The sequence below is a fragment of the Bombyx mandarina genome, chromosome 15 (genome assembly GCF_030267445.1).
Source record: "Bombyx mandarina strain Sakado chromosome 15, ASM3026744v2".
Classification (NCBI taxonomy): Eukaryota; Metazoa; Arthropoda; class Insecta; order Lepidoptera; family Bombycidae; genus Bombyx; species Bombyx mandarina.
Genome location: NC_143221.1, coordinates 1,571,139 through 1,583,451, shown reverse-complemented (window position 1 = coordinate 1,583,451; position 12,313 = coordinate 1,571,139). Strand labels below are relative to the sequence as shown.

Below are 12,313 nucleotides of genomic sequence, written 5' to 3'. Positions count from 1 at the left end.
AACTCCGTCCACCATACAGTAGCTCGCGTTCAACACATTCACACGTTGCGCTTGTGTAGTGTTAGTGAATAAGCGCGCGGCATGACGTCGCACTGTATGCGCATCATGAAAAGTTTGCCCATCTCTCTCTCGCGCGGTCTAACTTATGAGTGTGAAGGGGACAGCTAATGTTTTGCTTTTGTTAATGTATATAAATATACCGTGGTATTATTTTTTATTGCTTTAATATTTAATTATTATTGTCTAATTATAATTGCAAAAGTTGATAGAAAATGCTATGCAATAGCTTTACCGCGGTAGTCCCCGAGTGCCACACGTGTTTTTTTTTTGTTCTTAAGTGCTTTAATCTTTTGTTGGTTTGTTTTGTTTTGTTTTTATTGTTCTTGTAGGCAACTGGCTGTATAGGATTTGAATCTTTTACCTATTTATTTGCACAAGACAAAGTAAAATTGTTTGGCAGTTCACGTGTCCTCTTTACATTGTTAGCAAACTGGAGGTTATGTTTACAAAAAATATGATCAACAAAATGATATACTTCTATGTACCGTCTACGTTCCGGATTAATTTGGTTCCATCTTATGACGACAGACGACCCTCGGGGTCATGTATCAGCTCATTCGATCAATGAATACTAAAAACGGAGTCGCAACATGCTACACTACACCAGCTAATTTCACGGTCGTATTGTAGTGCTGTTTTTTGCCACAATTAGCTAATTACATAGCTAGAGTCAGCTAGACGGTGAGGTGAACTGAGATAGAACTCGCCAATCGAGCGAAATAGTAGGTGTTCGACAGGCTGATGAATAGCATCGGTCTGTGCCGTAGCTATTTACTTAATAGAATAACAGTGAGGATGTGTTCCTATTACGAAGTAAGTTTTTTTAAATCATATTATTTGTTATTAAGAATATTACATTTGTTAACGTAATACGTATAATATTCCATACAAAAATATTACAGGATGCAGTTCGTAAATTAAACAAATTGCAATCAAACAAATCTACAATAGAACAAATCAGAAAGGATATCAGAACAGGACAAGTAAGCGCATCTAATTAAATTTTAAAATAATAAAATGTTACCTATTCGTAATTGAGATAGTTAAGCAATAAATTATTTTAGGTATTAGAGGTGTGTGACATCTACTACTTTCACATTATATGACCTTTGGTAGTGGGATTGGTAGTAGGCCTTAGGTAATAGGATTTTCCTCTTCTCATTTAGCTATGCAACTGTCTTCCTATTTTGAATACATATGATAAATATTGTTATTAGGCTGCCACCATTATTTGAGCTATTCTAGCTAACTTGGATAGCATTTTTTTCTATAAAATTAACAGACTTCAAGATAATAAATGGGTTGTGAATTTACTCTCTGTGTGTCATGGACTATGGCAATAGTCTAAACGCAGATGTTACTAAGTCTGTCAGACCATGAACTTTTAAAAAAATATTATAAAATGATTGAATTTTCCAATTCATTGTACACATTGTGTGATGTTTTGATTGATATTACTTTTCAAACTTTGATCTTGTGTCTGAAGACGAGTGGAGATATTTATGTGGTGATGTAACTCCCATATATCACTAGAAATGAGAGCTCATTTACACATCTATTCAATAAAAAAAGTCATCTCCATGTCCAAATGAAAGTTTTAACTTTCCAAAAAAAAACTTCATATTCAATTTATTTTATAGAATCTTGAATATGAAACTTGATAACTGAATGGTACGTGTCATAATGTATGTATTGTCTTATTAACAGATGTTTACTTACATGTATATTTAATACATTGAATATTCATTATTCAAATTGTAGGTACACAATATTGTTCAAGGTCAAATAATGATAAAATTTATGAATATATTATTATCTGCGAAATAGATGTAATTTACAATAAATATATTGACGCTTGAAAGGCAAAAGTGACTAAGCGACGATGCGTGAACTTTACAGTAGACTAATTTAAAGTTGAAATACCTGAAAAAAATTATATTTTAACGAATCTAACTGTAGAATTGAAATGATTTTAATAGACCTAGAAATATATTTTTTTTGCGTATCGAATATGGTTATTGCCTATCATTTATGTATAAAGCAGTTATTGTCGCTTAGTCACGTTTGCCTTTCAAGCGTCAATATTATTATACTAATTCATACTTCCAGAAATGTACAAATTTAGAAGATATGGAGAATTATTTGTCAAGAACAGGTGTGACCATGTCAAAGTTGGACGAGCTATCTGTGGTTCATGTTGCTGGAACCAAAGGCAAGGTATTTTATGGCCACATACTTATTATCTGGTTTTATAATTTACCTTATTTTTAATCACCTTTGGTTCGGACTAACATATTTCGTATTGTATGATTCATTGATGATGACTATCTGACTAAATTACCTATTTCTGTATAATTGTTTCATGATTATGACGAAAATAGGCAGAATGCTGCTACTGATCTATCTGGTCTTGCTACATGCCCTATCTCTAATATTTATGTTTATAATTAGGGAGTTCAGTTAGCCAATAGTAAGGAGCATATATACCACTCCTGCCTCATCAATGAGAACTAGTGAATATTTATTAAATTATTAATTTTCTTTGCAACTGTCCCCACGCATTAAAAGTTTAATTTACATACCTACATACATACGTTTATTTTGCTTGATCATAAATGTAGGAAGGAAAACAAAAAAAACTTCCCTAGGAGGAAAAATATTTGTTTAATGTTGCTAAGCCAAACTTAAACATTAATATAATATCATGGACTCGCAATCGAAAACGCAGATACAACTATCTGCGTTTTCGATTTCGAGTCCATGATATTATATTAATGTTTCGCCAACGCGAACTGCGTCCCGAGACTGAAGAATCCCATTTTGATTTTAAACTCGTTATGGCTCCTCTTCACAATCGGCCATGATGGGCGATTATAGAAACTCACGATAGTGTAGAGGGTATAAATGTCTGTGATCGGCCATCATCGCGTATGATCGTGCGCAATCGGCGCTGTGTCGGTAGATCAAAGGAATGATGGCCCATGATTGTGTGAGCGTCCACACCATCGCCGATTACTCAGGATGTAGTTGTCTCGAGTGTGTGTCAATTGTGTCGACTACAAAACTATGGTTGCGTGGACCTTGTTTTGTTCCGATTGATAGTCACGACCCACCACCTTCTCTTCCTCCATCTTGTTTATAGTTATCGGTAGACAGCGGCTTGGCTCTGCACCTAGCATTGCTGAAGTCCATGGGCGACGGTAACCACTCACCATCAGTTATGCTCGTCTGTCTACAAGGGCAATAAAAAATAAGAGTTTTCACGATTTTTTTTTCGCGCACAATAACTAAATTACTATATGAGCTAACTAAAAATATTGCCACAGCCGCGATCCCTTCGATTTCCATCATCGCTACTTAAACGTCTTAACAAATAGTAAATGAACGTTCACGATTGTGTGGAGAGTTGCCCGATCATGGCGGCGATGATGGACGATCATTTGTTGGCCCATCATGGCCGACTGTGAAGAGGAGCCATTATAGTCGGATTTTTAATTAGACGAAGCCAGCTGACAGTAGCTAATGTCACTTTGTGAAATAATGTTGCTATATTTAAAGTAATAGTGATGCGTTCAGTTCTCGTTCAATCACATAAATGAACAATGAGTGTGAAGAGTTAATCATTAATTTCAAACTATAAAAGAATATTATTTATATTTTACAATAAAATTGTATTAAAGTGATCCAATATAATAATATGTTACTAGTAGTATGTAACTACAATCAGTTTTTTTTACTTTCATTACCTATGTACCTATAATTGTTATATTTTATACATCTATAGTTTCAACTATATGATGCATTGGAAATAGGACAGTCTTACAAGCTTCCTCGCAATGTTTTTCTTAATGTTTAAAACACTCGGTATTCAGTACAGGTAGATACCATAGGAACATAATGTTTCGTCGAAAACTCGTTGGTTTGTACAAGGCACGGCTAAAATTCGAACCCCGTGCCCGATATCGGCAGTTCGGCACACTATAGTCGGATTTTTTATTAGACGAAGTAAACTGACGTTTACTGTGTTGTCAGTTTTTGATGAAATAAAAATAGTGTTGTGACAAAGTGAACGATTGAAAAAACTCCTGAATTAATGAAATTGCCTCGATTGTCTAGTGAATAGTTAGTGTGCCGAACTGCCGATATCGGGCACGGGGTTCGAATTTTAGCCGTGCTTTGTACATACCAACGAGTTTTCGACGAAACATTATGTTCCTATGGTATCTACCTGTACTGAATACCGAGTGTTTTAAACATTAAGAAAAACATTGCGAGGAAGCTTGTAAGACTGTCCTATTTCCAATGCATCATATAGTTGAAACTATAGATGTATAAAATATAACAATTATAGGTACATAGGTAATGAAAATAAAAAAAACTGATTGTAGTTACATACTACTAGTAACATATTATTATATTGGATCACTTTAATACAATTTTATTGTAAAATATAAATAATATTCTTTTATAGTTTGAAATTAATGAGTAACTCTTCACACTCATTGTTCATTTATGTGATTGAACGAGAACTGAACGCATCACTATTACTTTAAATATAGCAACATTATTTCACAAAGTGACATTAGCTACTGTCAGCTGGCTTCGTCTAATTAAAAATCCGACTATAACTATTCACTAGACAATCGAGGGCATTTCATTAATTCAGGAGTTTTTTCAATTGTTCACTTTGTCACAACACTATTTTTATTTCATCAAAAACTGACAACACAGTAAACGTCAGTTTACTTCGTCTAATAAAAAATCCGACTATATATTGCGTATTTGCACAGACAACATCGGTGTATTATATAATTTTCAAATTTAGAATCGATCGTTTATTGTTTTTTATGTCATTATGTAAGCCTTCGGTTTCTGGTCTTTTAATACCCTAATTACGTTTTGTCGTTTTATTTTTTGTCTAATGTTATTATACGCCGTTATCTAAGATCAATGTCACGCTTCCAGGGTTCAACGAGTGCGATGTGCGAATCAATACTCCGTCACCACGGCTTCCGCACAGGGTTCTATTCGTCACCGCATCTAGTGGCTGTTCGAGAACGGGTACGCTTAGACGGACGGGTAATCTCCGAAGACATGTTCGCGAAGTATTTTCATGATGTTCACCAGCGACTTGAAGATACACAGGTACGGATTAATTTACGAAAAAAAAAAGTGTGTAGGTCATTCGTGTTGAGGTTTGTATATTGTTCTAGTTTATGGTCGTCGTGGCCTAAAAGATAAAAGAATCGGTGCTGAACGATGCGACTGTGTCGGACTTCGAATCCCGTAGGCAGCTAATTTTTTTTTTTTTTGTAATGAAATACGTTCTTAACAAATGTTCACGATTGATGAATCCGTGATGAAGGAATAACCTCACTCAATAAAAATCAAACCCCCAAAATTTTTAAATGCGTATTTACTAAACAATTGAGATGTAGGCCTCAATTTGTGGACCACACCAAGACAAAGCCAAGTGGAACGAGAGTTCGTTCACCCTTTCTTATAATAAAAAGCATACATAAGTGAGACTAGCCACTGACACCGCCCACTGAGTTTCTCGCTGTATATTCTCAGTGGGTTGCGTTTCCGATCCGGTGGTAGATTCTGCGGAGCACTGCTCTTGCTAGAGTCAGTATTAGCAACACTCCGGTTTGAGTGAGCTCACCTACACACGTTAGGGCGAAGCTAAAATAGCCTCTCAAAGCAATCAGCATAGGTAGGAAAAAAAAAGTGAGACGGAATTGTCTCACCTATGCTTTAAAACAGTTAAAACTTCAATTATGAAGTTTTAACTGTTTTCGTAAAATTTCTATTCGTTAATTGCATGTCGACTTTACGATAGGATGCTAGTATCAACACTTGCGAGCCCACTTTACATATATATATAAGTATATATGCTATATATTGAATTGTTATACAAACATTAAAAAGAAATGGTTATATATAAATGAATATATTTGGGACTAATCGACAAAGGGAAGGTCTTCCACGGAGTGAATGAAAATACCCGGTAGACAGACGGTCAGAATGTTATTGTTCAGGACTTGTATATATGCACACTTATCTTCATCTTTATAAAAAATCTTCAAAATGTCGTTAGCGAGATTCAGGCGTCTATGAAAGTTACTCGCTACAAAGGTTTTATTTTAAATCTATATATATAAAAATGAATTGCTGTTCGTTAGTCTCGCTAAAACTCGAAAACGGCTGGACCGATTTGGCTAATTTTAGTCTTGAATTATTCGTGGAAGTCCAGAGAAGGTTTAAAAGGTAGATAAATAAGAAAATGCTCGGAATTAAATAAAAATAACAATTTTTGTTTGTCCTTTGATGTCCCCCCCAGCGGACGGATTCCTTTTGTCTTTTATTTATCGATTGAGGCACTACGAAGTCTGTCGGGTCAGCTAGTATTTAATATAAATATATGATATTTCAGAATTTTGAAGGCGACATGCCGAAATACTTCGCGTTCTTAACGGTGATGGCTTACAATATATTCCTCAAGGAAAAGGTGGATGTGGCCATCGTGGAAGTCGGTATAGGCGGCCTAGTCGACTATACCAATATTTTGAGGTAAAAATTTAAAATTAACTGTTTGGTAGCTCCTACAACTTACGAGAGACGACAAGGAGGTTGAAGTTTGAAAGTTTTAAAATTTTAAAGGTCACAAAAAAATATATTCCGATTTTAATTGCATTTTTCAGACGAGAAGTGGCCTAAATGAATAAAATAAATATAATACCTATTCGTTTTAAAAAAATATTAATACGTAGTAGTGTATAGATATTGTAGTTTTTTTTACTTCTTGAATTTTTCGATATTTATTCGTCTGATAAAAAACATTTGTACAGTTTAATTTTGCAGGTTTTATTTTCCAATTTTCGAAGTTTTCGAATCTTCAATTGAAACTAAGCTCTATTCATTGGTCGTTAAGGTGTATTTTTTTTAAATACTTTCCAGGAAAGTTCCCGTTGTCGGCATAACGGCATTAGGATTGGATCACACTTCGATATTAGGGAACACGATACAGGAAATAGCGGCGTCCAAAGCGGGCATCATGAAGCGAGGCTGCGAAGCTTATACTGTGCAACAACCTAACGAAGCTATGGATGTACTCATACAATATGCTGATAGTTTAAAGGTTTGTCTATATATTTATACTTTGGATAATAAAAATAAAATAAAAATGAAAAAACTGAATAATTTCGTTATCGTTTTTTTTCCTACTGAAGCTGATAGCCTTGACAGTCTATTTGAGCGTAACCTTAACTAGTAGGTGAGCTCACGGGGCTCAAACCTGACGACGTTGCTAACACGAACCCTAGCAAGAGTCGTGCTTCGCAGAATCTACCACCGGATCGGAAACGCGACCCACTGAGAAGATCCGGCGAGAAACTCAGTGGGCTGTGTCTGTGGGTGAATTTACTCGTCGAGCCCTTCGACGGGTTCGACGAGAACGATGACCGGTGCTTGGGGTACCTAAAAGCACCATTAGTGGACCGGGAGGATCCGAAATGACGTGTTTCGTTATCAGTCTCATGTCCCAGAGCGGCATGTACGTTGCGATATCATGAGAAAGTTTACACATTGTCAAGTCAATAAAAAAAAAATTTTTTTTTCATAAATTCAAAATGTCGGTTTTTTTCCAGTGTCCCCTAACTGTCGTTCCCGATTACGACTCGTACTCGTTCGAAACATCACAAAAAGCCCGTTTACCTGTCGAATTAACGGCATATCGGACCAACGCGTCTCTAGCAATACAACTGGCGCACGCTTGGATGCGAAAAAAACACGAAAACAAAATAAACTTCCCGAAAAACACCGTGAACGGAGTTCACAACGGACTGATCACCAGTAAAATGGTGGTGGAATTGCCGCCATCGACGTGCCAGGGTCTAGGGAAATGTCAATGGCCGGGGAGGTATCAAGTAATTAACGCGGACTATGCGAAGTTTTATCTCGACGGAGCACACACCAAGGAGTCTATGGAGATATGCGCGCAGTGGTTCAGCGATAATAATAGGTAAATATCAAAATTGATAACGAATTTGTGCATATAAGTCTGAGTTATGTCACTCTTTTTAGATCTGACAACCGAAAATAGATTTTATAAAATGCTCTTTGAGGGCTTCTCATTACGACAATAGTAAGGTCAGGACGTCCTCCAAGGGTAATAGTCTAACTGGTCGTTGATATTTTTTCTTACTCCCAAAGTTGTTCTGCCCTCTTTAATAATAACCCCTTAATCATATTGGTAGTAGGGAACAATGACTTGCATGGGTGATAATCCTGTCAATTTCTGTTCTGAAGAAACATTACAGAATCTTTCTTCCATATAATGTATGTCTCAAGGTGATCGGCGGCATATACCATGAGCTTAAATGAATGAGCAAAAATGGTTATTAATAATGCATTTTTTACATGTAAACTGTACCTGTTGACCAATTGAATTCTTCTCGCCATCTTACAATCCTTACCATCTCTGGGTTTCACTGGAGAGGATCACGACAAACAAGCAAGCTGTAACCATTTTCATTTCATACTAGGCTGTGCCTATTTTGTATTATGACGTTGACGTCAAGGGTGCAATTAGATTATACAAAAATGCTTGTCGCGGTTAAGCCACAAGATATCCGCTCTTCTAAATATTTCACATGCTTCTAATTAAGAATTTCCCTATCCGATTAAAATTATTTTACTTCCATTACATTTTAAAATTTAGTTAATATATTTAACATTAAAGTATTTCTCGATAATCTTTTAATTTTAATAGTATCGACAAAAAATTAGTATTATTAACGTCTAGATTTTATATCTATTAAATTGATTGTAGTTACATGTAAAAACTTTTTTTTTTCTATAATGCCACTTAATAACCCACAATTATTCTTTTAGGTCACCGAACATAATATTGTTATTCAGCGCGACCGGCGACAGGAATGCCAAAGTTTTGTTACAACCATTGAAATACTTGAATTTCACCAAAGTATATTTCGTCACTCCGACAGCTTACAAGGAAACGAATCAGAACAACGACAATTACTCTTTAGTCGAACAAGAAGAATTAATTTCTAGGTGTAAAGCATACAAACAAATTTGGAACAAAACATTGCGCAGTACATCTGAGGTGGCAGTGATGGAATGTGTTTCAAGCGCACTTGTCAATATAAAGCAGACGCAGGGCGCTCTTGGAACTCCCTCGGTTCTTATAACAGGATCGTTACATCTAGTGGGAGCAGCTCTTTCCATATTAGATCCTTGTTTAAATAAATCGTATTGCTCGTAAGATTATGTTCAATTTTGTGTTTTATTTTATTAACAGGCAGAAGTCTGTTCTGATTCCACCCACTGAGTTTTTTTCTTCTCGCGTGGGTCGCGATTCTGATCCGGTGGTAGATTCTGCTAAGCACTGCTCTTGCTGGGACTGGTGTTAGCAAATTCTCTTAGGTTGAGCCAGTGAGCTCACTTACTCGTCCGCGCGTAACTGGAATCGTCCCTTAGGCTACCAGTGAATAGGTAGGTAAAAGAAACTAATTCAAATAAGTAGAGAAAAAATATTAAAACTTAGCAAAATTAGTATATCCAGGTTTTTGTTGCTACAATCTCATGACTCAAGTAGCACAATGGCATCTAAATTTGTAATGTTTATGGGGTCCAGTAACTGTTGAAGTTATATATACTTCTTTAGGCGCGTTATGAAAAATTGATGAGAGTGAAATTTTACTATGCGCGCGCACCGTGACACAAAATTAACAGAATGAAGTTGCCCACTAAATCGACCGACGTAACTTGGCGAGTCTGAATATAGCCGCAGGTGAACTTTCGCGCATGTACACTCGTAAAAAAAGTGTTATCAGCATTCATTTTTTAGTAATATAAATGATAAAATTATTATTTAATATAATTCATACTAAATATTATTAAATTATTAACGTTAAATATTTATTATTAATTATTTAATATCTAAAAAAAAAAGGAATAAATTTAATAAAAATAAAGTATAACTTCTTACGCGCGTACAAAAGTACACGCACCCTTTTTTTTTAATACTGGCTGAGCTGTGAGCTTTTGCATTATCAATGCAATAACATTTTTGCGAGTTTATTGATAAATATTACTCTGGCAAGTGTATATTCCATGAAACTAAAACAACAATATTTTGAATTAAAAAAAGTGTTTTGAACAAAACAAGTATTTACAATCTACACACACACATTTATCACAAGTTACATTAATGTTACAGTAAGATTATGCATACAATCATTCTATAGCACAGTGACTGTTTGTATTCAATAATCTATCAACATCAGTCAGCCAAAATATTAGTCTATCTAAATAACCATTATCTTGTTTGTAACTCAAGAGTAACAACTGAATATGTTGGTATGCCATTGGTTGCTCCAATAAGTGTGCCAAGTGTACATCTCTTAATGATAGAAGTTTTATGAATATTATGGTAATCATAGTCCACTGTATCGGCTTAAACATTATATTATTTGCTTTCAATTTGAATGTGTTTACCAAAAGACGCACCTCCGTGCTTATGGCCAAACTTAATAAACCTAGGCACCTCAAGATGTCTGGTAGGGTCTTATTTAAATGTTGACAGACTATTCGTCTACGTAATGCATTTTGAGAATTCTTGTCTACTAATGGCAAAGCTGTGAAGTTCTCATCTGATTGTGTGTTCTTTTCTTCAGGCTCTGGTTCAGGTATTTCAGTTTGACCAGCAAAAAAAGCCTTTACTTTCAATTGTATTTTCTTGCTTTCTTCCTGTAGCATAGTGTAATCTGGCAGCGGTTTCATTTCCCTTTGCATTGTTTTGGCATCATAACGTTTGTCTTCTAATTCAAGCATATTAAGTTTCCTGCATAAAGCTTGGTATTGATCATAGGCTGTGGAATTGTAGAATGTACCTTTTGTAAAATTTTTCAGATATTCTTTCACACTGTCTTCTTTATCTGCTACCATTTCTCTCACTTTCTCTTCGCCATAGAGAAAAATTAATGTGTCTAAAGTAAACCATTCTGCTAGACATTTTTCCACTTCTACAATCAATACAGTCACTAATGGCTTTTTCTCTTTCTTTTTATCTTGAGATAGAGATGAGCTTGTATTATTTTGTTCATCCTTTGCACTTAGTAAAGTCAAATCAATTTTCTTCTCAGGTTTTTCTATGATATCTCCGACAATGTTCATTGGATTGTATACTGCTTTTTTCATTTTATCAGTATTTTCAGACTTCACTGATACAGGACAAGATTTTTCCTGTGGATACTTTTGTGTTTGAACAGAATTTGATTCTGTATTTAAGATATAGGATTTCCCTTCTGATGCTTTATTTACGCTGTCTTTATGCTTCATTTCTTTTTCATCCAGTTCAGGACTTTCCGTACTTAATTTAAAGTTTTGTTCATTTTGCTCCTCAGTAGCTTTATTATATACATCATCTTTACCATTATTTGATGCCATATCTCTAAGAGTAGCTTTTACAAAAACACTGGTACCTACGAAAGGCTTGTTTTCAAGTTCTACTTTCACTCTGTCAATTATTGACACATCAATCTCCTGTCCCATGCAACCATCTGCTGAATTCATTGGTAATAAATTAAATTGTGGGATTATCTCATATTCTCTAAACCAAAGTGGGCTTGTTAGCATTTGCTTTTTAATGTGCATGGCAGATTTATAACAACTATTACTGCAAAAGCTTTTTCTAACTGTAATATCATATACTTTGTTCGATTTCATGGAGATTCGGTATTTTTGTTTCGGTATGTCCTTCTTGGATAATGTGTTCGAGCAGAGCGGGTAACCACATAGACTTATGATTGATCGTTCTTCAATAACATCTTCGAAATGAGACTGGTTTAGGTCTGGTAAGCATTTGAGGAAATAAACTTCGTTTATGCTATTTTCTAGAAAACTTTCAACTATATGTTGCGCTTTTGAGTTACACTCTCGTTTCTTAATTATCGCTTGTTGAATTTGTTCTTTCGTGAGGTCTTCTATTGTTGTAGGTTTTTTTTTAGGAGGCTTCACGTTTGTTTCCATTTTATTCATAAAATTGTTTATTATTTTTATTTCAGATCAGAACCATAGAAGCCATAGATATTTTTTTTGGTACAATTTTTCCTTATTAGAAAAGGCAAAAGGATCTAAGCCCATAGGCCTTGTCGGTTCTATGAACCGTATATAGTACACTTATTATATTATGTTAATTCAATGGAGTTAATAAGTACCTACAACGTTA

At 35.1% G+C, this 12,313-nt stretch overlaps 2 protein-coding genes across 6 annotated transcripts; one reads left to right on the top strand and one right to left on the bottom strand.

Moving 5' to 3' along the window:
* Positions 1-58: 58 nt before the first annotated feature.
* On the top strand, positions 59-9,358 carry LOC114242576 (folylpolyglutamate synthase, mitochondrial). Of its 5 annotated transcripts, none has more exons than XM_028173779.2 (8): positions 59-873; positions 963-1,043; positions 2,170-2,277; positions 5,026-5,205; positions 6,497-6,633; positions 7,021-7,201; positions 7,710-8,083; positions 8,956-9,358. In XM_028173779.2, the coding sequence occupies exons 1-8, from the start codon at positions 802-804 to the stop codon at positions 9,344-9,346; spliced, it is 1,524 nt and encodes a 507-aa protein (XP_028029580.2). In that variant the 5' UTR covers positions 59-801; the 3' UTR covers positions 9,347-9,358. The 5 variants fall into 5 exon arrangements, with proteins under 5 accessions (XP_028029580.2, XP_089589242.1, XP_028029581.2 ...); XM_089733116.1 differs by having other exon boundaries at positions 291-873; positions 2,170-2,272; XM_028173780.2 differs by lacking the exon at positions 963-1,043 and having other exon boundaries at positions 436-873.
* Positions 9,359-10,217: 859 nt separating this feature from the next.
* LOC114242653 (putative RNA polymerase II subunit B1 CTD phosphatase RPAP2) lies at positions 10,218-12,232 on the bottom strand. The gene has a single exon (XM_028173903.2). It carries the CDS (start codon positions 12,121-12,123, stop codon positions 10,321-10,323), a length of 1,803 nt encoding a protein of 600 aa, XP_028029704.2. The 5' UTR covers positions 12,124-12,232; the 3' UTR covers positions 10,218-10,320.
* Positions 12,233-12,313: the final 81 nt, after the last annotated feature.

Bases quoted from the DNA above. Each gene is read 5' to 3' on its own strand.
- LOC114242576 (XM_028173779.2), top strand. From the start codon at position 802: ATGAATAGCATCGGTCTGTGCCGTAGCTATTTACTTAATAGAATAACA. The intron at 2,278-5,025 runs GTATTTTATGGC...TCACGCTTCCAG, and splicing joins TTGCTGGAACCAAAGGCAAG to GGTTCAACGAGTGCGATGTG. The intron at 5,206-6,496 runs GTACGGATTAAT...ATGATATTTCAG, and splicing joins AGCGACTTGAAGATACACAG to AATTTTGAAGGCGACATGCC.
- LOC114242653 (XM_028173903.2), bottom strand. From the start codon at position 12,123: ATGAATAAAATGGAAACAAACGTGAAGCCTCCTAAAAAAAAACCTACA.